Below are 23154 nucleotides of genomic sequence, written 5' to 3'. Positions count from 1 at the left end.
CCGCTCCCACCCAATTCCGGGGTCCCTGCCCAGGACAGAAGGGTGCAGGGAGAAGACTGAGCACCGCGCTGGTCTTTACGTGGGCACTCTTGGCTGCAGGCAGTGCTGGGGTGACCTGGAGGGTCACGAAATCCCACCAGCAGACACCCCAGGACGGATATATTACACGAGTCATTTCCCCCCTTTGGGCTATTTGTAGCTGTGTATCAGTCCAGCGGAGAGCATTTGGACAAACCCCACTTTCTTCCTGGGAGTCAGGCCCTGAGGTCGGGAGCAAGAGCCAGCGCTGCTGCATTCTTGGCGCCTTAGCTGCAGATGCCACACAATTTGGGAGTCGGTTTCCAGGACAACCATCAGCCATTTAAAGCTAGAGATCCCAGCAGTTAAAGCTAGGCTCCAGGTAAGGGTCCGTCATCAGCTCGGGTCTCCCCGCGGCCCCGCATCCCACAATCCCCGCGCCAGCAGCCGCGCGGCTCCCCTGCGTGCCGGCTGTCAGCGCCGAGCCGGCGGCGAGCGCGAGCCCCGCGTCTTGACAGCTGCCCACGCGCCAGGGCGGAGCTGGAGCGCGGTGCTTTTAAGGTCTGCGCGGAAGGCCCCGCCCCCGGAGCCCCACGATTGGCTCCAGGGGTGGCGTTGGCGGAGAGGTGCAGGGAGGGCGGGGCTGCGCGCGGGCGGCCCGCGGTGCCAACGGGCGGCTGGGGCTAGGGAGGTAGCGGCGGCTGAGTGCCGGCGGCTGGGCGTGTGGGGTCGGCGGGCACGTGCGCGCGCCGGCAGCCGAGGTCCCGCGGGAAGTAGCGGAAGGCCCGACGCCGACCCGCACGCGTAGCCCGGCTGTCGGCGGCGCGCGCGAGGGCGAGGGGGTGGTGCGTGCGTGAGTGAGTGTGTGTGCGCGTGAGTGTGTGCGCGCGTGAGTGTGTGTGCGCGTGTGTGTGCGTGCAGCTCCGGTGCGGCGCTCGAGTCGTCAGTCCCCCGTGCGAGTCCCCGCCGTCTTCTCCATCCTCCCCGCGTCCCCGCAACCCCTTGGTCGCATCCAGAGGGAGAGCCTGGAAGAGGTGGGGGTGGGGCACGCGGGGTGGCACGAGACAAAAGGGTCGCGGGGTCAGCTGGCCATGGCTTCCCGGAGCCTGGGGGGCCTGAGCGGGAGCCGTGGCGGGGGCGGCGGCGGCGGCAAGAAGAGCCTGAGCGCCCGCAATGCTGCGGTGGAGAGGAGGAACCTGATCACCGTGTGCAGGTACGGGCGGCCGGTGGCTCGGGGTGACGGGAGGGGGCTGCCTGAGCCCGGGGCTGGGGGTCGCGAGACACCCCGCGGCAGCCCTGCGCCCCAGCCTGTGCGCACCGGGTGTACCCGCGGGCCCGCGCGCCCCCCCCCCCAGACGGGCGGGGGTCCGGGCACTGCCGAGGCCCCGGACTTTCGGTCAGTTCCAGGGCTGCCAGCGGCCGAGGGTCCGGTTTGGGGCGGGGCCGGGGATGGGTTTGTTTTGAATGTGCCAGCTCGAGTGGAGAGTAATTAACACAGGAGGGAGGGCAGGGGGAGAGCTCTTTGATTTCGTGCGTGTTCAGCTGTCAGCCAGCTTCTGGCGAAGTAGTCGTTCCGGTGGTGATTGTGTGCTGTGTTGCCTCAAAACCAGTGTGCATTCTGTGTTTGTTTTGGCCTGTTTACATATATTAAGTCATTTCATGCCGCAGGTCTTGGGTGCCTACTGCATGCCAGCGTGTGTGTGTGTGTGTGTGTGTGTGTGTGTGCGCGCGCGCGTGCTTCCTCTCCACTTTGAATTGCAGTGCCGGTGCCGTGTCTGCAGTTGTTAGCAAGAGTGGGACTGGGGAGGACACCTAGGCTCCGTTCCAATGGTTTAGTCCAAGTTCTGCCTTTCCTCACATGTTTTCTAATTATGAGTGCGGTATTCCTTTACAAAATAGAGAGACATAAAAGGAATAGTTACTATTTACAAAAGGAATTACTATCTGTAAAAGGAATAGTTACTGCCTACAATAACTTATTTTTAATATGCTGATATATTTTCTTTAAGTCTTATTTATGAGCAGTAAAAAAAAAATTGAAGTCCTAGGCATCCATTTCTTAGGAACTTCTTTGAACAATTAAGTTGTTTTAAATTTACTGTACTTTGTTCAGTAAAACCCCTCATCATCAGCCATTGATAATCCTCTAAGAATCAAAGATGATGAAACCTTTTCGTCCTTTGCAGTTTATATCTATATTTTTCTTTTTCTTTGTGTAAAAAAGAATGTGTTTAGCATCTTAAGCCAAATATAGATATTTATACTAGGATGTATATTTTATGATTTTGAGTGGCTTTTTGTTTTTAACTTGGACTATTACAAATGTTCACCTTGCCTGCCTCACTGACTGTTATGGCACTGGGGTTGCCAACAGTAACATTATATGAAATCTTTTAAATTTACCATTTGTGCAGTCTAGGATGCAACCTTTTGAGGAAGATAGGCTGTATTAAAGTTTTTAAACTTAGGAAAATATTTTTTAAGTTAGGTAGATGGAACAATTTTCTTACCTTTATTTTACAGCTATTCAAAAGAATGAGTTTTTTAAAAAGAGGATGGTCTCAGGCAAGTTCCAACATATGCAGTGCTTCTTGGGCTAATGTATTTCATAAAAGCTTCATCAGAGTTAACCTTCACAGGACAGCAACCTTGTCTGCTTTTTGCTGACTCTTTTTTTAAAAAAAAATTCTACTATGTATAGCATATGACTCTCAGCAAATATTTATTGAATTAATAAATTCAGTGGTTGGTACTATTCCTTTTGCTTTTCCATTTTTTTGTCTGGTTTTAGGTCATTTAATGTTCATTTGTTCCCTCTTCAGAGGCAGTTAAGAGAAGACAGGGACTTGTATCTCAACCTCATTTAAATTATATTTTAAGTTTAAGAAATTTCAGTTATTTCTCACTGATTTGTGTGGATAACTTTCTGAGCTAGCTGTATTTTTTTATTTGCATAATTATTCTTTTCTACTGTGAAATAAATATATTTGCTACTTTAGTTACAGTTTACACATAATCTTAGTATTGTAGCTAAAATAAATTTCAATTTCTGGCTTAGATTTCAACCTTTGTATTTATTTATGTGGATAATATTATTAAGGCTGTTCTTTATGTCCAAATAGTTGATGGTGCATATAAATGATCATCCATGTCTAGTAAGGAGATCTCTTTGATAGGCTTTGTCTAAAAGGCTTTTACTTTTTAGAAAAAAAAGTCACTGTAGGTCATTTGGCTGTTTTAAATAGCCCCACTTAAAGTTCAGCAAAATGAACAAATCAATATTGATGCGTTTCTGTTGCTTTTCTCTGCCTTTCAGAGTTGCCAAACTCTGAGTATCTCATCCATCTCTAGTAATGAGTTTATGTCTTAATTTTTACATATCAAATCAGAGGTGGTTTGATACTTACATTGGGAAGTTGGTTTCATGGAAATATAATTGAGTTCTAAGTTTACTCATCTTTAAATAATTGTATGTCTTTTAACAAGCCATGCAACCTTCCCATTTTCCTGTTTTCTCGTGTGTAAAATAACCTTGGACTAGATCATTGCTAACCTTCAATGACAGCCCTAAAATTAAATAAATAACCTTCAAGCAGAGTGTGTTCATATTTGTTTTTGAATTTCTCTAAATATGAGCAAGGTAATGGTAGGCATATGTTTAATGGTAGATAGATCAGGCATGTGCCTTTTTGTCTATAAACAAAAACATTTCATTTTGTAATTCTCTAATGATGTTCTGGAAAAATTGAACAGTTTACCAAACCAAACCAAGTAAAACAACCCCCTGGACCCACACGACCATGCTTGTGTATCTATTAATACTTACACAGTAATGTTTTTCCTTACTCCTTAAACAGTTTAGGCATACTCTCCATTTAGGTTTAAAACGTCATTATATAACCACACAGTTCTTTAGGTTTAAAAACATCTCACAGAAGAACAATATTACTAGAGCTCACTTTCCCTTTCTATCAAGGGCTGAGACTGTGTTTCCCCTCCTGGGCGGGGAGCTGACACAGACTCCCTGGAGCAGACCAGACTAGAGCAGAGCTGTCTAGCTGGGAAGGGGCCTCCCTCCAGGGCTTCCTGGCCCCAGGACGCCCCCCCCCCCCCCCCCCCCCCCCCCCGCACAGGGCTGCTCCATCGCCATGCTGGTCTCATAGTCCTGTTGTATTTCAGCTGAGCTGTTTGCACTGAATAAAGTTTCCTTCTTCACCCCACCCCAAGTTGGAGATTCCTGTTGGCATTGACTGGGTGCCAATAACCATTGGTTGACAGTTGTAATCGTATTTTAGTAGAATCTTTAGGGTTCTTTCTATACAGCAGGGGTCCTCAAACTTTTTAAACAGGGGGCCCGTTCACTGTCCCTCAGACCGTTGGAGGGCCGGACTATAGTTTAAAAAAACTATCAACAAATTCCTATGCACACTGCACATATCTTATTTTGAAGTAAAAAAACAAAATGGCAAAACACCCGCATGTGGCCCACGGGCCATAGTTTGAGGACGCCTGCTATATAGTATCATGTCATATGCAAATTTTACTTCTTCCTTTGCAATTTTGATGGTTTTTATTTATTTTTTCTTGTCTGATTTCTGTGGCTAGTGAAGGTCACTTTTTAGAACTACTTGAACAGTGCCTGCAGCCTGCCCTTCCCCCCTCCCCCCACCCGCAGGTCCTGCTAGGGGCACCATGGGCAGGTGGACCTCCAAGGCACCAATAGGAGCTGGGCAGGGTTTGGTGGTAGAAGCATGAGGACAGGACAGGGATTGGGGCACAATCTGGGGGCTGGCATGAGGGCTGTGAGTCCTGCTGTGCAGAGGCCCGGCCACCACAGCACCCCCATCAAGTGAGCTATATCTGGAGTATTTCATTTTGGGAGATGCTAATGTAAATGACATGTGTTTTTCATTTCAAATTCCACTTGTTTGTTGCTGGCATATAGGAAAGTGGAAAAAACACACACCCAATATTGCTATACTTTGAACTTTAGAATTGGGTTGTTTGATTAGGTAGGATCATGGGATTGGATGGAATTGAGCTGAATTTTGGTTCATTGTGATTGTATATGTAATTATTTATTGAGGTATTTTCAGTGAAAATTTATATGTTGTAGACTAAAAATATTTGGGTGATATTTATCTCAACAAATAAGTGCAGTTTTATCATATTTTTCATAGAGTGTGGTGGAGAGAAAATAGGTCATTTGAGGCATCTAAATATCCTACACTCAATTCTAAAATATTCATAGATTGACTTTGGTTCTATATGTCAACTAGTATTATTTTCCCTGCATATTCTCTTCATTTAGAACTTTGAAAAATTAAATTTTAAAGCCCTTCAGGTATTTTCTAAAACCTTTATTCTTCATCCATAGAAAATCAGGTATTATTCATTTTTTTCTGTTATTTTTCAAGCTTCATAGGTTATTGAAAAGCCCATATATTCCTTTGATTTTAGTTCTTTTGATAGAGAGAATTAAAATCTAAATTCTCTTTCTATGGCTTTAACATTGTTTTATGAGGACAATATTAAAATGTATATATTTAAGTATGTATGCATACCATTTTGAAGAATAAAATTAGTTAAACTCTTAAATTAATATTTAAAGAGAAACTCCCCCTCACAAAGTCATAATTTTCCTGTCTTGTGGCTAGAGGACCAATGAGTGATTTAAGGAGATAGTGTGATGAGCTAAGCAGAGTGGAGACAAATGATGGTTTTAAAAATAAAATACTTTTAATAACAGTTACATAGTTGTTCTTAGTTTTCTATTGGTCAGGATATTATTTCATAACTTGAATGTTATTTCAAATAACAGAAACACCTGATATTTCCAGTGTAGTCATAGAATGAAGTGTTCATATTTTCCTTGTAACTAAGGTTTGAGTTAAACTTAAAATTCTCCCTTCAACTATAGTGCTTTACTCAGCATTTATTGTGGAGTACAGTCTTCTATATAACTGCAGCTTCCAATTTAAGTGTTCAGATTTAAACCACAGTAAACAATAATATTTTAAGCATTTTGGATGAATTACCCATTTCCCTACCCTCTTTAAAAAGACTGTGTAGCACAGTATAACCTTTATTGATGTTCTTACTCTCGGCCTGTTTCTATGAATGTGTCCTGTGCAGTGGCTGCTCTTGGAGATTCCCAAGATACATAGAGCTTTTTGCTACATGACCCCAAAAGATTCTTTGGAATTCATCTGCTTTTGCATATGCTGTCTCTTCTTACCAAGTTAGCTGTTATTTCTTACAACTCTGCCTGTATCTAACAGCTCTTTTCTTTCTGCTTGCTCCATCCTGTGTTTCCATCCTGACTTGCTCATTATGATTGGTTGTGAACTAGGAAAGAAGATAAGTAAATTTATCATGTGTTCAAAAAAAAGACAAAAAGCACCCAGAGGCCCGAGTTAAGTGAGGGAGCTTTAGCACTCTGAACTTCTTAACATTCTGGTTGCTGAATAATAAGAGAAAAGTCTGTTCCTATGTTTGAAGTTGGTGGATGAAGTGCAGGTGATATGAAATGTTACTGAATATTACTGTGATATAATCCTTTAAGTTACTTTAAATTCATTGACTTACTCTTCTTGTTACTGTTTGCTTTAGTATGCCTCATAAGACTTCATACCTTGGCAACAGTGAATTAATATTTTTGGCTAAAACTCTGTCATGCTCTATGTAATAGAACTTTGGGTTGGGACTTGGATCAACATTAGTTATGTTGCTTTGGAGCAGATTCAGTATTTTGAAAGATTCCTAGAATTCTAATAGTAGGTGTTCACAATGGAGGTAGGGTGATCAACTTTTCAGGTACTGGTTCTAGGTAGGCTTTACAATATTCACAGAAGGTCATTATCTCTTCCCCTAGCTAAAACTGGGTTCATATTCAAATGACAGCAGAGAATAGGTGTGCCCTACACCTTTTCTAGAAGGTATTGTCTTAACTTCACCGCTGATGGGTAAATGTCAGAAGATCAGTTGAGAGATAAGATATTCAAGGAAGAATATGTGAAACTTATCCACTCTTATAAGACTGAGGCCTTACAGGCTTATAAGATATATGTTTGGGTCAGTAAAATCATTGGAGAGCAGCTGGATATGTAGACTGCATTGATTCGCACTCTCCTGTCCCCTTTGCTTTTGCCCAGTTGTGCATTGGTAAGATTACATCCGCCTACATTGAGGGTCATCAGAAGAAGCAATCACAGAGGGTCTTCTTGAAGTTGTTGTCAAGAAAATTGTTTATTATGTCAGAAAGTATCTTCTTTTGTGGAGATTTCTATGAGAAACATCTGTCTTATTTTAATGCCAATAATTGTCTCTCTAGGCCAGGCGTCCTCAAACTACGGCCCGCGGGCCACATGTGGGTGTTTTTGCCGTTTTGTTTTTTTACTTCAAAATAAGATATGTGCAGTGTGCATAGGAATTTGTTCATAGTTTTTTTAAAACTATAGTCTGGCCCTCCAACGGTCTGAGGGACAGTGAACTGGCCCCCTGTTTAAAAAGTTTGAGGACCCCTGCTCTATGCAATTGCTTTATATCTACTGAGCCCAAATGAATGTATAAATGACAACTTCTCTTTTTCTCATTCTGCTGTTAGAAATTTTAGTGTTAAATCTGTGGCCAACCTCTAAAACTGATATTGATCATCATAGTAATATATTTAGCCTATTCCAACTATAATGAATAGGGAAATGAAAAAATGTAAAACATTTATTTAATACACTGTAATTTAAAACATTAGAAATATTGAGAAAGTTTCTCCTTTATCAAGAGCAGTTTGAACACTATGCTGTAAACCTGAAACTAATCTGTCAATCTATACTAATAAAAGGGTAATGTGCTAATTAGACCAGACATCTTCTGGCCATCCTTCCGGACAAAGCCACGGTGGCATGGGCCGAGGCAGAGACAGTTAGGGGCAGTCAGGTCAGCAGTGGGGAGCAGTTAGGGGGTGATCAGGCCGGCAGGGGAGGGCGGTTAGGGGGTGGTCAGGCAGGCAGGCAGGAGAGCGGTTAGGAGCCAGCAGTCCTGGATTGTGAGAGGGATGTCCTACTGCCGGTTTAAGCCCGGTTCCTGTGGGATCGAGCCTGAACCAGCAGTCGGACATCCCCCGAGGGGTCTCGGATTGGAGAGGGTGCTGGCCAGGCTGAGGGAACCCCCCCTCCTCTGTACACTAATTTCATGCACTGGGCCTTTAGTCTATATATAAAAGCCTAGGTGACCATTAAAACTGGAGGATCGGACGACTGGCCAGTAGCTATGATGCATACTAACCATCAGGAGGCAGATGCTCAAAACAGGAGCACTCTCACAGCTAACCTCCCACTGCCGGCCAACCTCCCGCGGTCTCTCACCCTGGCCGGCCGGCCCCGATTGCAGGCCAGGTCGAGGAACTCAACCCGTGCACAAATTTGTGTACTGGGCCTCTACTAAAAAATAAAAAATAAAGAGTAGTTTGAATAGTGATTTCCTTCTCATTGTATAACTTAAAATATGAAATGAGCATATTTTTTTTTATGCTGTGGCAAATAGTCATATTCCCTTCTAGGTTTAAATCAGTTTCCAACACTTAGTCCTTAGCACTTTCAAAGTTGTGAAAACCTCTCAAATATGAAGTGGTTTGTTGATGTCTCTTCTTTTGGGACATCTTCATCCTTTCGTCACAACTACTTTATTCATTTATGTTTGCCTTCAATAAGTTTCTCTGGCTGCATATCTAAATTATCTTGAACAGAAGAAGCAGTGTTGTCATTCCCATGATCAACTATTTCTTCCATAACTCCATTTATGTCTGATTCAAATTTCACTTCTAGCATTATCACTTTCCATTTCTCTGCCATGTTTTCATCTTTGTTGGCCCATCACTTATCAATAATTCATTTTCATAAAACAAATGTGGCTTTATCACCAGGAGACAAGAAGGCAACACAGCTATAGGTTTTGATTTCTGTGCATGAACTAATAACAGGTGCCAAGTGACCAGTCCTAGACAGACTTTGAAAAAAGTGATGTGATTGATCACTCATCAAGACCTATATTTGTTATTTACACAGTGATACACGAACTAGAGAGCTATCAACAAATTTTATTTTATGCAATTACTCACAGTTAACATATAATAGTATTCTAATAGGAACCATGTTGCTATGAGACTGGTGTTATTTAATTGTGGTAACTGAAATTAGTGCATATTGGAACCATGCAAAGTGTGGATTGAATTATTTATTAATTACAAACAAAATAAACCCATTACATGTTAGCATAGATAATATATTTTAATGAAAACTATTATTTTACCAAAATAACAAAATGGCAGGAATAGCACTGTTTTACATCTTTGCAAATATCTTTAATGTTGTGTTTAATAGAAGATAACTAGATTCTCATAGTTATCTTCTATTTCAGTCTATTCTGATATACTAGAGGTCTGGTGCATGAAATTCGTGCATGTGGGGGGTGTTCCTCAGCCCAGCCTGGACCCTCTCCAATCCGGGACCCCTTGGGGGACATCTCTCTCACAATATGGGACCGCTGGCCCCTAACCACTCACCTGCCTATCTGCCCTCCCCTGCTAGCCTGGTTGCCCTTAACTGCTCTCCCTTGCCGGCCTGATCACCCCTAACTGCCTCTGTCTCGGTTCCCTCCACCATAGCTTTGTCCAGAAGGAAGTCAGATGTCCGGAAGATGGCCAGTAGACCCAGTCTAATTAGCATATTACCTTTTTATTAGTATAGATTATATAGGATAGGATTGCTTAAATGGGGGGGAGGGGAGAGAGCCTTTTTCAGCAGGAGGAGATGGTTTTGGCAGACAAAAAATACATAACCCATATATCTGGACTGATAGCCAGCCATATGCACTGCCAAACTGGTTATTAAAAAATTGAACTGCTTTCTTATACCTTATACCCGTGGTCTGCAAACTGCGGCTCATGAGCCACATGCAGCTCTTTGGCCCCTTGAGTATGGCTCTTCCACAAAATACCACAGCCTGGGCAAGTCTATTTTGAAGAAGTGGTGTTAGAAGAAGTTTAAGTTTAAAAAATTTGGCTCTCGAAAGAAATTTCAATTGTTGTACTGTTGATATTTGGCTCTGTTGACTAATGAGTTTGCTGACCACTGCCTTATACCAAACAGCTGTTGCCCTTAAAACCTCTCCTCAACCCCCACCTTAGGTTCTGCCTTTGTAGTTCACCCAGATTAGGTTCTGATTGTTCAGTTTCTGTGCCAGTCAGCCTCAAAAGCTCTGCCTTCTAGACAGCCATTGGCTCCTTGCAGTTCACCCAGATTTGGTTCTGATTGGTCAGTTTCTATGCCAGTCATCATCAAAAGCTCTGCCTCCTAGGCAGCCATTGGCTCCTTTGGGAAATTCAGAACAGTCCCGCCTTCACATTGGCCCCAGCCCTTGAGTCACGCCCCCAGTTCACTATGGGGTGTATCTCTGACCACTCTGAGAAGCAGCACCTCAGGTCTGTGCTGATGGCAATTTTGAATTCTCACCCCTGACATAACCTTCTTACAGTGAGCTCCGTGAAGGCAAGCATTTGTCTTGTTCATTCTTAGTTCACTAATATACTTTACCTGTGTCTATACATCTATGCCAGCACCGCATAGTGACGGGTTGTTTCGGTTGTCACGGTCACTGCCTTTTTATGTATATAGATACCATGTAGTCTCTGGAAAACTCCAGAATATGCTTGGTAGAAAGTGGGAACCAAAAAAGCAAACTATGTCTTATAATTGTTAAGAAAATAATTTTGACCTTTCAGACCTGTGAAAGGGTCTGGGTCTAAGAGTACACTTTGCGATTCTTTATATACAATGAAATCACTTTTATCTTATACAAATAGAATGATAGTAATTATATATCCTTGAGAAAATAATTACTCAAATAATTTTCATTCTCTTTTGGTTCTGACAAATAACCTTGACTAAGAAAAGATGAGATAGTACCATGTAGTTAAACATTAATCTATCTGCAACAACAACTGGAGTTCAATGAAGGAAGCTATTATGTAAAAGAAAAAAAATCTAGGAAGTAACATTGATGAAGTTGCTCTCTTGTACCAGAAACATAGTTAATTTAGAGAAACACTAGATGAAATGCATGACTAAATGAATAGAAATAAAAAGGTAAACAGAAAACAGATTAAAAAGGGACTTGAAAACTTATTTTTATTTCTTATGTCCATTTCACCAGAAAAATGTTATGTTGCAAATCCTCAGCAAACTTTGAGGATAATACACCAGAAAAATGTTGCAAATCCTCAGAAAACTTTGAATAAGAATAATTAAGTATGATGTTCTTATCCAGTAAGATATAAATTTTTAGGAAAAGTGTCCCTAAAATGAAAAAACAAAAACCACACATCTTCACCTCCACCTTTGGCCTTAATGGAAGGAAACTTCTGAATATCAGTGTTTTTCTCTAATCTTTATTAGGTGTAACGGAACAGGAAAAGCTGACTCTGCAATCACAAAGTAGGCATAAACTACTGCTTTAGAAAATTACAGTATCTCAGATATTAATGCACATTGGTGAAATAAACTGAAAACTAACAAAGTGCTTATTTCATCAAAAGAGCTAGGTTAGAATTCAACCACCTATAACATTCTGATAAGATTTTAGTCACTATTGTCCTTCAGGACTAATACAAAATTACCTAACAAATTACCTATTTCATAAAATGCAATAGCAATGGAGAGTAACATGTACATTTTTGTAGCATCCAGAGTCATATACAGATCAATTAGTAGTCAATAAAATAGGAGTCTTTTTTCATCATGTTATCAGTAGTTTATATTCCTATAGAAGACAATATCTGTATGACAAAAATCTAAGAATGCTGAATTACTTTTAACTCAAACTCTCCCTAAAACCTAAAACAAAAGCAAAATCCAAATATCACAAAGCATATCATTACACACAATTTCTGTTATTTCCAAGCAGAAAGATATTTTCAGGGTGAAAAAGCAGTTTAAGTAATTTACAATATATCAAAATGAATAATGCAGAAAAAGCATATTTCTCAGATTTGTTTCATCAATTATACCCTGTTCTCCTGCCAACACAAACCTAAATTTCAGAAGGTGAATTAGATCCTTAAGTCTAGCTAGCCAAGTCTTCCCACTCACCACTTCTCTAGAATTGTGTAGCTAGCTCCATAATTCCAGAATCTTTTTGTCCACAACACAGTAACTAGCTAAGATGTGCTATAAAAACCAAATCTGTAAAACGAATTTTAATACATTTAAAAAATAACACACAGATGCTGAGCTATTTCCTGATAATGATGATGTTAATATTAGTCATCTATTTCTTGAAGAGGACTGGTTTTCAAATAATAAAATGATAATTTGATGAGTGTCTAAAAATATCAAATCAAGTCTAAGTAATAGCTTTTACATAAGAACTTGAAAAATATAAAAATTACATAAAAGGTTCTTATAATTAAGTTCAGTTCTTTTTTTAATAAATATTTTTAATTTTTCAATTACAGTTGATGTACAATATCATAGTACCTTCAGGTACACAACCCAGTGTTTAGAGATTTATATAACTTATGAAGTGATCACCACAATAAATCTAGTCTCCATCTGACACCGTACATAATTTTTACAATATTATTATTTTTAATCCTCACCTGATTTTTACAGAGAGTGAAAGAGAGAGGGAAAGACAGAGAGAAATATTGATGTAAGAGAAACACAGGACCTCGGCTGGGGAGGACCCTGCAAATGAGGCCTGTGCCCTTGACCGGAATTGAACCTGTGACCCTTTAGTCCGTAGGCCGATGCTCTATCCACTGAGCTAAACTGGCTAGGGGTACAATATTATTGACTATATTCCCTATGCTGTACTTAACATCCCCATGACTACTCTGTAACTGCCAATTTGTACTTTTTAATCCCATCAACTCTTACACCCATCCCCTCAACCCCCTCCCATCTGGCAGCCATCAAAATATTCTCTGTACCTATCAGCCTGTTTGTGATTTGCCTGTTCATTTGTTTTTTAGATTTCACATGTAAGTGAAAGCATATGGCATTTGTCTTTCTCTGTCTGACTTATTTCACTCAGCACAATACCCTCTAGGTCCATCCATGTTGTTGCAGATGGGGAGATTTATTGATTTTTTTTATAGCTCAGTCATGCTTTATTGTATATATGCACTACTTTTTCTTTATCCATTCATCCATCAATGGACATTTAGGTTGCTTCCATATCTTGGCTATTGTAAATAATGCAGCAATGAATATATAAATGCATATGTCTTTTTGATTTAGTGTTTTGGATTGCTTTGGGTAAATACCCAGAAGTGGAATTGCTGGGTCCTTCTTTGTCTCTTATTATAGCTTTTTTTAAAAGAAGTCTATTTTGTCTGGTATAAGTATTGCTACTCCAGCTTTTGTTTGTTCATTTGTTTCTATTTTTATAAAATAACTTTTTCCATCCCTTTACTTTCAAGTCTCTGTGTGTCTTTCAATCTGAAGCAAGTCTCTTGTAGACTGCATATGTAAGGATCTGGTTTTGTTATCCATTCAACCACCTATGTTTTTTGAATGGAACCTTTAAGCCATTTGCACTTAAAGTAATTGTTGACACATGTTTTTATTGCCATTTTATTATTCATATTTTTAATCTTTTTTCTTCTTAAAGAAGACTTTTTAACATTTTTTTTTTGTAATTCTGGTTTGGTGGTGATAAACTCCTCTAGCTTTCTATTGTCTGGGAAGCTCTTTATATGTCCCTTGATTCTAAATGATAACTTTGCTGGGTAGAGTGATCTTGGTTGTAGGACCTTGCTGTTCATCACTTGGAATATTTCGTGCCAATCCCTTCTGGCCTGCAAAGTTTCTGTTGAATAATCAGCTGACAGACTTATGGGAACACCCTTATAGGTAACTAATTACTTCTCTCTTGCTACTTTGAAGATTCTCTCTTTGTCTTTAACATTTGGCATTTTAATTCTGATGTGTCATGGTGTGGGCCTCTTTGGGTTCATCTTGTTTGGGATTCTCTGCACTTTCTGAACTTGTATGTCTATTTCCTTCTCCAGATTAGGGAAGTTTTCTGTCATTATTTTTCAAACAGTTTTTCAATTTCTTTCTTCCCTCCAGCACCTCCAAGATGTTAATGTTGGTACACTTAATGTTCCCAACGTTCCCTTAAAATGTCCTCATTTAAAAAAAAATTTTTTTTTTCTGTTCTGATTGGGTGTTTTATACTTTCTTATCTTCCTAATCACTTATTTGATCCTCTGTTTCATCTTCTTTACTGTTGATTCTTTGTAATATATTTTTCAATTTCATGCATTGCCCTGAAGGAATTTATATTTTAACTAGAGGCCCGGTGCACGAAATTCATGCACGGGGGTGTGTCCCTCAGCCCAGCCTGCACCGTCTCCAATCTGGGACCCCTCGAGGGATGTCCGACTGCCCGTTTAGGCCCAATCCTACATTCCTCTCACAATCCAGGACTGCTGGCTCCCAACTGCTCGCCTGCCTGATTGCCCCGAACCGCTTCTGCCTGCCAGCCTGATCACCCCCTAACCACTCCCCTGCCAGCCTGATTGATGCCTAACTGCTCCCTGCCAGCCTGATTGCCCCTAACTGCCCTCCCCTGCCAGCCTGGTCACCCCTAACTGCCCTCCCCTGCAGGCCTGGTCCCTCCCCCCCCCAACTGCTCACCCCTGGAGGCCTGGGTCCCCCCCAACTGCCCTTCCCTGTAGGCCCGGTCTCCCCCAACTTCCCTCCTCTGCCAGCCTGGTCACCCCTAACTGCCCTCCCCTGCAGGCTTGGTTGCCCCCAACTGCCCTCCCTTGCAGGCCTGGTCCTACCCAACTGCCCTCCCCTCCTGGCCTGATCACCAACAACTGCCCTCCCTTGCAGACCTGGTCCCTCCCAACTGCCCTTCCCTCCTGGCCATCTTGTGGTGGCCATCTTGTGTCCACATGGGGGCAGCCATATTGTGTGTTCAAGTGACAGTCAATTTGCATACTACTCTTTTATTAGATAGGATAGATGCCTGGTGCACAGGTGGGGGCTGGCTGGTTTGCCCTGAAGGGTGTCCCGGATCAGGGTGGGGGTTCCCTTGGGGCTTGGGGTGGCCTGGGTGAGGGGCCTGTGGTGGTTTGCAGGCCAGCCATGCCCCCCAGCGACCCAAGCGGAGGCCCTGGTATCTGGGATTTATTTATCTTCTATAATTGAAACTTTGTAGCCTTGAGTGGAGGCCAAGGCAGGCCAGGAAGCTTGGCTTCCTCCATTGCCAGGGGCAACCCAAGCCTCCTGCTCTCTCCAGCTCCGTGGCTGCCACCATTTTTGTTGGGATTTATTTATCTTCTATAATTGAAACTTTGTAGCGTTGAGCGGAGGCCTGGGCCGGCCAGGGTGTGCGGGAAGCTTGGCTTCCTCCATTGCCAGGGAAACCCAAGCCTCCTGCTCTCTCTGTGGCCGCAGCCATCTTGGTTGGGTTAATTTTCATACTCACTCCTGATTGGCTGGTGGGCGTGGCTTGTGGGTGTATCGGAGGTATGGTCAATTTGCATATTACTCTTTTATTAGATAGGATAAGATAAAGATAGACAACACAAATAGCGGCAGTAAGATAAATTGTAATTGTCTCTGAAGGGAGATACAAACAAAATATTAGTTTGCTAGGAATATGTTAGAGGATAATCCTTCACTGAAATGATGTTATGTGAATGGAGTCTTGGAAAATGTGTTGATTTTTGGCAGTCAGAAATAGAGATAAAAGACATTCTGATGAGAGAGAAAAGTATAGCATACTCTACATACTTTTAAGTTTTCCTATTTATAGCTCATAAAAACTTTGGATCCCACATATCATGAACACTGGCATCCAAGTTTATTAAATGCTATGCTTCAAAACTCTTGAAAGCATGCTCAAATTTCTTACAAGTAGTGTCATAGCTTTCAAGTATTTTGGAGTTAATAATTTAGGTCATTTTTTAATTCTGATTTTAATAACTGTGAGGACAGTGAGCTATTCCTAAGGCTTAGCATAGTCAACATATAGTAAATATATAAATGGAAAGCCTGATATTTCTGTAAATGTTTCTACTTACACAGTGAATTTGAATAGAGGGAGTTTTCAAAATATATAATCTTATAAAGTATTTCTCTAATACCTTCCCAAATTGCTTTCCTCCTATTTTTGCTACTTGAGTGAATAAATCAACTCTGCTTAAAAACAGTAATAATCTCCTTTTATTCATAGGTTTTCTGTAAAGACCCTGATTGATCGATCCTGCTTTGAGACAATTGATGATTCTTCTCCTGAATTTAATAATTTTGCAGCTATTTTGGAACAGATTCTAAGTCACCGGCTAAAAGGTAATAGCACAAGTGTATTATTTATCTCCCAACAGCTCTCTTTTTAATAAGCTTAAAGTTTTAGAAACGATATAGTCTGGTGTGATTTAGATAGCAACCATGCCAAATCATGAAAAGCATAAAAAGTGATTTTAGAATGCATAATCTTTTGGCCTACGTGTCTGGGAAGAATTTCTGTTCTCGGATGTGTACCCATTTCCAAAATGGATTAAAAATACTGAGTGTATACTTTGAAACTCTTATTTACAGTCATAGTAAACTATGATCCATTAGATTTTTTTCATTAGAACATATGTGCAATAAAATAAGTCAGTATAAGAATTTATAAGAAAAGGGTTAAATAATGTCCTTAGCCTATTAGCTCTCCAATACCAACTCCAGATGTTAATAGAATGTGTAACTTCCATAAATTTACTATAATGAAGATTACTTTAAAATGTTTTGTTCTTTTGTTGTGAAATATGTTTAATGAACATACAGAAAAGTACATATAATATATGGATTGATTATGGAAGTAATTATAAATTCCCAATCTCCCACTCCCCTCTACCCACACTCTGAGATACTCTCACATGATCACAACCATATTCCTTTCCCCAGGGTAATCATTATCCTGATTGAAGAAATATCATTTCTTCGACCTTGTGTGCTTCCCTGAACCCCTTTTCCTATATGGTTCTATAATGAAGTTGGGATATTTACATACATGTTCATGAATGAGAATGGCTTGTAATATTTTTCCCTATTGTCTTTGTTGGATTTTGATATCAAGATTTTGCATAAAATGAGTAAAGGAGTATTTCTCTCTGTCTATGTTTTGGGATGAGTTGTGTGAGAATTATCTGTTACTGAAAGTTTAACAGAATTTTCTGGTAGAGCCTCTTGGGCTTTAAAAAATTTTCTTACATGTATATTTTTTACTATCATTTTAAAAAACTACTCATTCATGCTCTTTAATGTCATGATACTATTCAGGTTTGGAAAATTATAACTTTATAAAAATTAGGTTGTTCATAAATCATGTTCTTTTAACATTATATAGTTTTACTAATTTTTAAAAATTGACTTGAATCAATTACCAACACAGTGGTATATTAAAATCTCTTTCTGAGATAGTGGATTTCTCTATTTCTCCTTATAGATCTGTAAATATTTCCTTTGTTTTTGAGACCATATCCTTAAGCACATAGAAATGTAAATTTATTAAGACTTTTTGATAAATTGAAACTTTAATCATTATAAGTGACCTTTTTTTACTCTTTTTTGGTATAAAGTTTATTTTGTCTGCTCTTAATATAAATAAACATTTTTTGTGTTTAATATAAAAATAATAAGTATATTAATTGCCACATGTAAGGAGCAGAGTCACTTTCTATAAGTAATTAAAATAAAAGATTAAAATAAAAGGTAGCCCATCTCTAAAGATTAGTAGATGGTATTTTAATCAATTTACAAAGACACATCTAGGCATTAAATTTGATTGCTTAATCTCTGCTTCATTAAACTTTGGAAAAGTTTTAGCAGTAAGTAGGTTAAAAAGAAGTATGGGAAAAGAAATGCTCCACTTTGGTTTTCTTAAAATAAATCCATAAATACATTTACATCAAAAACGTAAATCTCAAAATTTAAAAGGGAAGATGGGAGCTATATTCTTTCAAAGTTGTAAAATATTTTTAATTAAAAATATAGATCTGTAAAATATAGCTGACAACATCAAGATGTATATATATATAAAAGCCTAAGCAACTGTTAAGACCAAATAACTGGAATGACTACAACGACTGGTAGACCAGTTGCTATGTCATGCACTCACCACCAGGGGGCAGACACTCAACGCAGGAACTGCCCCCTGGTGGTCAGTGTGCTCCCACAGAAAACCTCCTGCGGCCCCTCCCCCTGGCTGGCTGGTCCCCCTGATAGGCCTCGATCGCCGGCCAGGCCAAGGGACCCCACCTGTGCATGAATTCGTGCACCGGGTCTCTAGTTATATAGAATAAATATTAGTAATAATAATAATTTATTACATTAATTTTGTAGTCTAGTCTTCCTAAAGTAAACTTGATCATTAGATGTCTTCACTTAAGTCTTTATTATCTTTACAACTAGAGGCCCGGTGCACAAAATTCATACATGGGGGAGGGGGCTCCCCTCAGCCCAGCCTGCACCCTCTCCAATCCAGGACCGCTCAGGGGACAGTCCTCTCACAATCCGGGACCACTGGCTCCTAACTGCTCACCTGCCTGCCTGCCTGATTGCCCCTAACTGGCCCCCTTGCCAGCCTGATCACCCCTAACTGCCTCTGCCTGCCAACTTGATCGCCCCTAACTGCCTCTGCCTGCCAACTTGATCGCCCCTAACTGCCTCTGCCTGCCAACTTGATCGCCCCTAACTGCCCCCCCCGCTGGCCTGGTCATTCCCCACTGCCCCCCACCCCCGCTGGCCTGGTTGCCCCCAACTGCCCCCCCCCCCCCGCCAGCCTGATTGCCCCTCACTGCCACCCCTGCCGGCCTGGTCGCCTCCAACTGCCCCCCTGCTGGCCTGGTCGCCCCTCACTGCTCCCCTCTGCCAGCCTGGTTGCCCCTCACTGCCCCCCCTGCCAGCCTGGTTGCCACCTACTGCCCCCTCTGCCGGCCTGGTCGCCCCACGCAGCCTGCTGTTCGGTCATTTGGTCACCTCTCACTGCCCCCCCTGCCGGCCTGGTCGTCCCACGCAGCCTGCTGCTCAGTCATTTTAGGTCCCTCACTAACCCCCCTGCTGGCCTGGTCACCCCATGCAGCCTGCTGCTCATTCGTTTGGTTGTCCCTCACTAACCCCCCTGCCAGCCTTGTTGCCCCACTCAGCCTATTTGGTCGTCTGTTCAGTTGTTTCGGTTGTGATGGCGCCTTGCTCTTTATATATATGGATATTAATGGTATAGTTTCAAATCAGTACTCTGTTTTGGTAATATAGCTTATGAGAGTCTCAAATTTAATCTGAAGGTTCTATTCTGTACTTTTTGATGTTAAACAAGTTTTACTATGAGTATTAAATCACAGTTTAGCAGTCCTGTGGGTTTGTGAAAAAGGGTTGAATTTAATTACATCAGGAAACAAAATCTGAATTCAGTCAGCCCTTTGCAGTTTAAAAGGTGGTCCATATAATCACTAATGCTTTCCTACTAGAAGTTAATTATTTTGCATTTTGAAATGGTTACTTTTTTGTTATGTTTGCTGTCCTGTATTTCTTAAATTTTCTGACATTAATATATTACCTTTTATTAAAAAGTTTGTTTTAAAGCAAAGTATATGAGAGTATTTTGAGATACTGCCAAGGTTTCTATATTGTGTGGTGATTATAATTTTATATTTTACTTTATAAATTTATAAATGATACCTGACTGAAAAAACACAGGTAGTATAGTAGAGCCTGATGTTTCTAATGTTCACAAGTGTTGTTTTTTATCAGAAGATCTTAACTCCTGTGATATAGCATTTAACATACGATTGATTCATTCACAAAATACATAAACAACTATCAACAGAAAACAATTAGGCCACGTTGAGATATCCATGCTGAGTGATCAGATGGACTCTCTACCACAAACTGGACCCCTTCTGCACACCTGCCTGCTATCTTCTGAGTCATGCCTCAGCAAAATATAGATTGGAGACCTTTAGAATTACGTCTAATGGTGAATGTTATTCCCGAGAAGCCAATGAACTAAACTATGTTGAAAATAGAATCTCTAGTTGATTTATGATGCAAATTCCACTAGTATTATTAAGGCAGTAAGAAAGATGATACAGTAAGATGTGTGTTAATTTTTTAAGCTATGTAAGGTTAATAATTCAAAAGTTTTATTTTTAAAAATACATTTTTATTGACTTTAGAGATGAAGGGAGAGGGAGAGAGAGAGATAGAAACATCAATGATGAGAGAGAATCATTGATTGGCTGCCTCCTGCACGCCCCACACTGGGGATTGAGCTCAGGCATATGCCCTGACTGGAAATCAAACTGTGACCTTCTGGTTCAGAGGTCAATGCTCAACCACTGAGCCATGCTGGTCAGGCAATAATTCAGAACTTTTCAAAAACATTTCCTGTGTGTGTGTGTGGGGGGGGGGGGGGGGGGGGCGGGGAGGCAAGAGGGAGGTTGGGATTGAGCAAAAAAGGAAAAAACTCATGGACATGGACAACAGTGTGGTGATTGCCAGGGAGGTAGGGAGTAGAGAGGGAAGAGGGGGTGGGAGGAGGTGGAGAGGGTATTGGGGAGATTAATGGTGATGGATGGAGACTTGATTTGGGATGGTGAACACACAATACAGTGTATAGATGACATGTTGTAGAATTGTGCACCTGAAACCTATATAATTTTGTTAATTAGTGTCACCCCAATAAATTTAGTAAAAAAAATGCTTTAGATTAAGAATTATAAAATGAAATAACATAAAAAATAAAAACATTTTCTGTAGATCAAATATGGTCACTGTCATTAATATACACTGTATATATTATAGTCAAGACCCATGATCATTTCAAAATATGGTCTTACTAATGCGCATTAGGATGAGTGCTATTCTTATTCTACCTTCTTCTGAAAGAAATATTGCCAATTTTAAATAGTCACAGCAAAATTTAGATTAGCCAAAACTACCAATTTGTACTTCTTAATCCCTTCATCTCTTTTCACCCAGTCCCCCCAAACTCCTTTCCCTCTGACAACTATCAGTTCTCTATGTCTGTGAGTCTATTTCCATTTTGTTTATTCTGTTCTTTAAATTCCACATATAAGTGAAATCATTTGGTATTTTTCTTTCTCTGTCTGAGTTATTTCACTAGCATAATACCCTCTAGGTCCATCTATGCCATCACAAAAGGTAAGATTTCATTATTTTTTACTAGTGGCCCAGTGCACAAATTCATGCACATTGAAAGTGAATTAATTAAAAGAAATATTTGAATATTGCTATTTGTCCTGATCGCATCCCCTTCCTCTGCCTGCTGGCACCTACCTTGGATGGCCTGGCACCGCCCACTTGCTAGACCCGCCCCCCGCCGACTGGTCGTTCTGCTGTTTGGTCAATTTGCATATTACCCTTTTATTATATAGGTATTACAGTGTGTATATGTACCACAGCTTTTTTATCCACTCATCTATTGATGGGCACTTGGGTTATTCCATATCTTGGCTATCTATAATAATCTTATCTAATAAATAGGGAATATGCTAATTGACCCTCACGCCATTGCAAAGATGGCGGCACCCACAGCCAATAAGGAGGGAATATGCTAATTGACTGCCCCGCCTTTAAATATGGTGGTGCCCACAGCCACAAGATGGTGGCACCAAGTCTCCTCAGCCCCCCAGCCACCCAGGGCCAGCCCAAGGCGCAGGCAAGTCTTGGATGGCAGCTGCCCAGCCGCCCAGGGCCAGCCCAAAGAGCAGACAAGGCTTGGATGGTGGCTTCCCAGCCACCCAGGGCTGCCCAAGACTCAGGTAACCAAGGCCGGCTGAGGTTTGAGCTGCCGGCAGTGGCAGCAGCAGAGGTGTGATGGGGCATCGCCTTTCCCTGATCACCGGGTCACCTCCTGCCCCTGAGGGCTCCCGGACTGTGAGGGGGCAGGCCAAGCTGAGCAATGCCCCCCTCCAGTACATGAATTTTCATGCACCGGGCCTCTAGTAAAAGCATAATATGCTAATTAGACCAGATGTCCTTCCAGACGTCCTTCCAGATAAAGCCACAGGAGGCGGGGGCCCAGGCAGAGGTGGCAGAGGCCCCCGGCCATGGCAGCGGCCGCAGCGGGCTGGGGCCAGGGCCAAGGCCCTTGCACAAATTTTGTTTATTGGGCCTCTAGTTGTAAATAATGTTGCAATGAACATGGAGGTACATATATTCTTACAGATAAGTGTTTTGGGTTTCTTTGGATATATCCATGGAAGTGGAGTTGCTGGGTCATAAGGCATATCGATTTTTAACTTTTTGAGGAACCTCCACACATGTTTTCCACAATGGTCGCACCAATCTCCATTCCTACCAATAGTGTACTTTTTTCCACATCTTTGCTAATGCTTGTTGTTTGTGGATTATTATTGATGATAACCATTCTGACATGTGTGAGGTGGTATCTTGTGGTTTTGATTTGCATTTTGCTAAAGATTAGTGATGATGAGCAACTTTGCATATGTCTCTTGGCCATTTACATGTCTTCTTTGGAGAAGTGTCTGTTCAGGTCTTCTTGCCATATTTTAATTGGGTTGTTTGTTTTTTTGGTTTGTTTTTCTAGTTGAGTTGTATGATTTTGTTAAACAAATTTTGGGTATTAACTCCTTATGGGATGTATCATTGGCGAATAGCTTCATGCATTTAGTAGGTTGTCTTTTCGTTTTTGTTGATGGTTTCCCTTGCTGTGAAAAAGCTTTTTAGTTTGTTGTAGCATGTTTATTTTTTCTTTTGTCTCCCTTGCCCAGGAAGATGTATGAGAAAAAAAATATTGCTAAGAGAAGTATCTGTGATTTTATTGTCTATATTTTCATCTAGAAGTTTTATTATGGTTTTAGGTCTTATATTTAAGCCTTTAATCCATTTTGAGTTTATTCTGGTGTAAGACAGTGGTCTGATTTCATTTTTTGAACATTTATTTTAAAGCATAATCTTTCTCTTGATCCCACTTCCACTTCTTATACTAAAAACCAGTGTAAATGCCGAATATATAGGTGGGGTGTCTTGTTGAAGCAAGGTGAGGAAATCAGACAGTTTGCCTGCTCAGTAGTAGTTGCACCCCCTGCCCCCG

At 41.1% G+C, this 23154-nt stretch overlaps 1 protein-coding gene across 4 annotated transcripts in view; it reads left to right on the top strand.

Annotated features, from left to right (window-relative positions):
• The first annotated feature begins 724 nt into the window (after window positions 1–724).
• RUNDC3B (RUN domain containing 3B) overlaps window positions 725–23154 on the top strand; it is a 112078-nt gene continuing 89648 nt past the window's right edge. For all 4 annotated transcript variants that reach the window (XM_079786181.1, XM_079786179.1, XM_079786180.1 and 1 more), the window contains exons 1-2: window positions 725–1231; window positions 16267–16382. In XM_079786181.1, coding sequence (XP_079642307.1) covers window positions 1110–1231; window positions 16267–16382 — 238 coding nt within the window. In that variant the 5' untranslated portion in view covers window positions 725–1109. The remainder of the gene's footprint in view (window positions 1232–16266; window positions 16383–23154) is intronic.

The sequence above is a fragment of the Cnephaeus nilssonii genome (assembly GCF_951640355.1).
Source record: "Cnephaeus nilssonii genome assembly, chromosome: 12".
Taxonomy (NCBI): Eukaryota; Metazoa; Chordata; class Mammalia; order Chiroptera; family Vespertilionidae; genus Cnephaeus; species Cnephaeus nilssonii.
The sequence above is the reverse complement of the archived record's forward strand: the minus strand, read 5'-3'. Positions and strand labels throughout refer to the sequence as shown.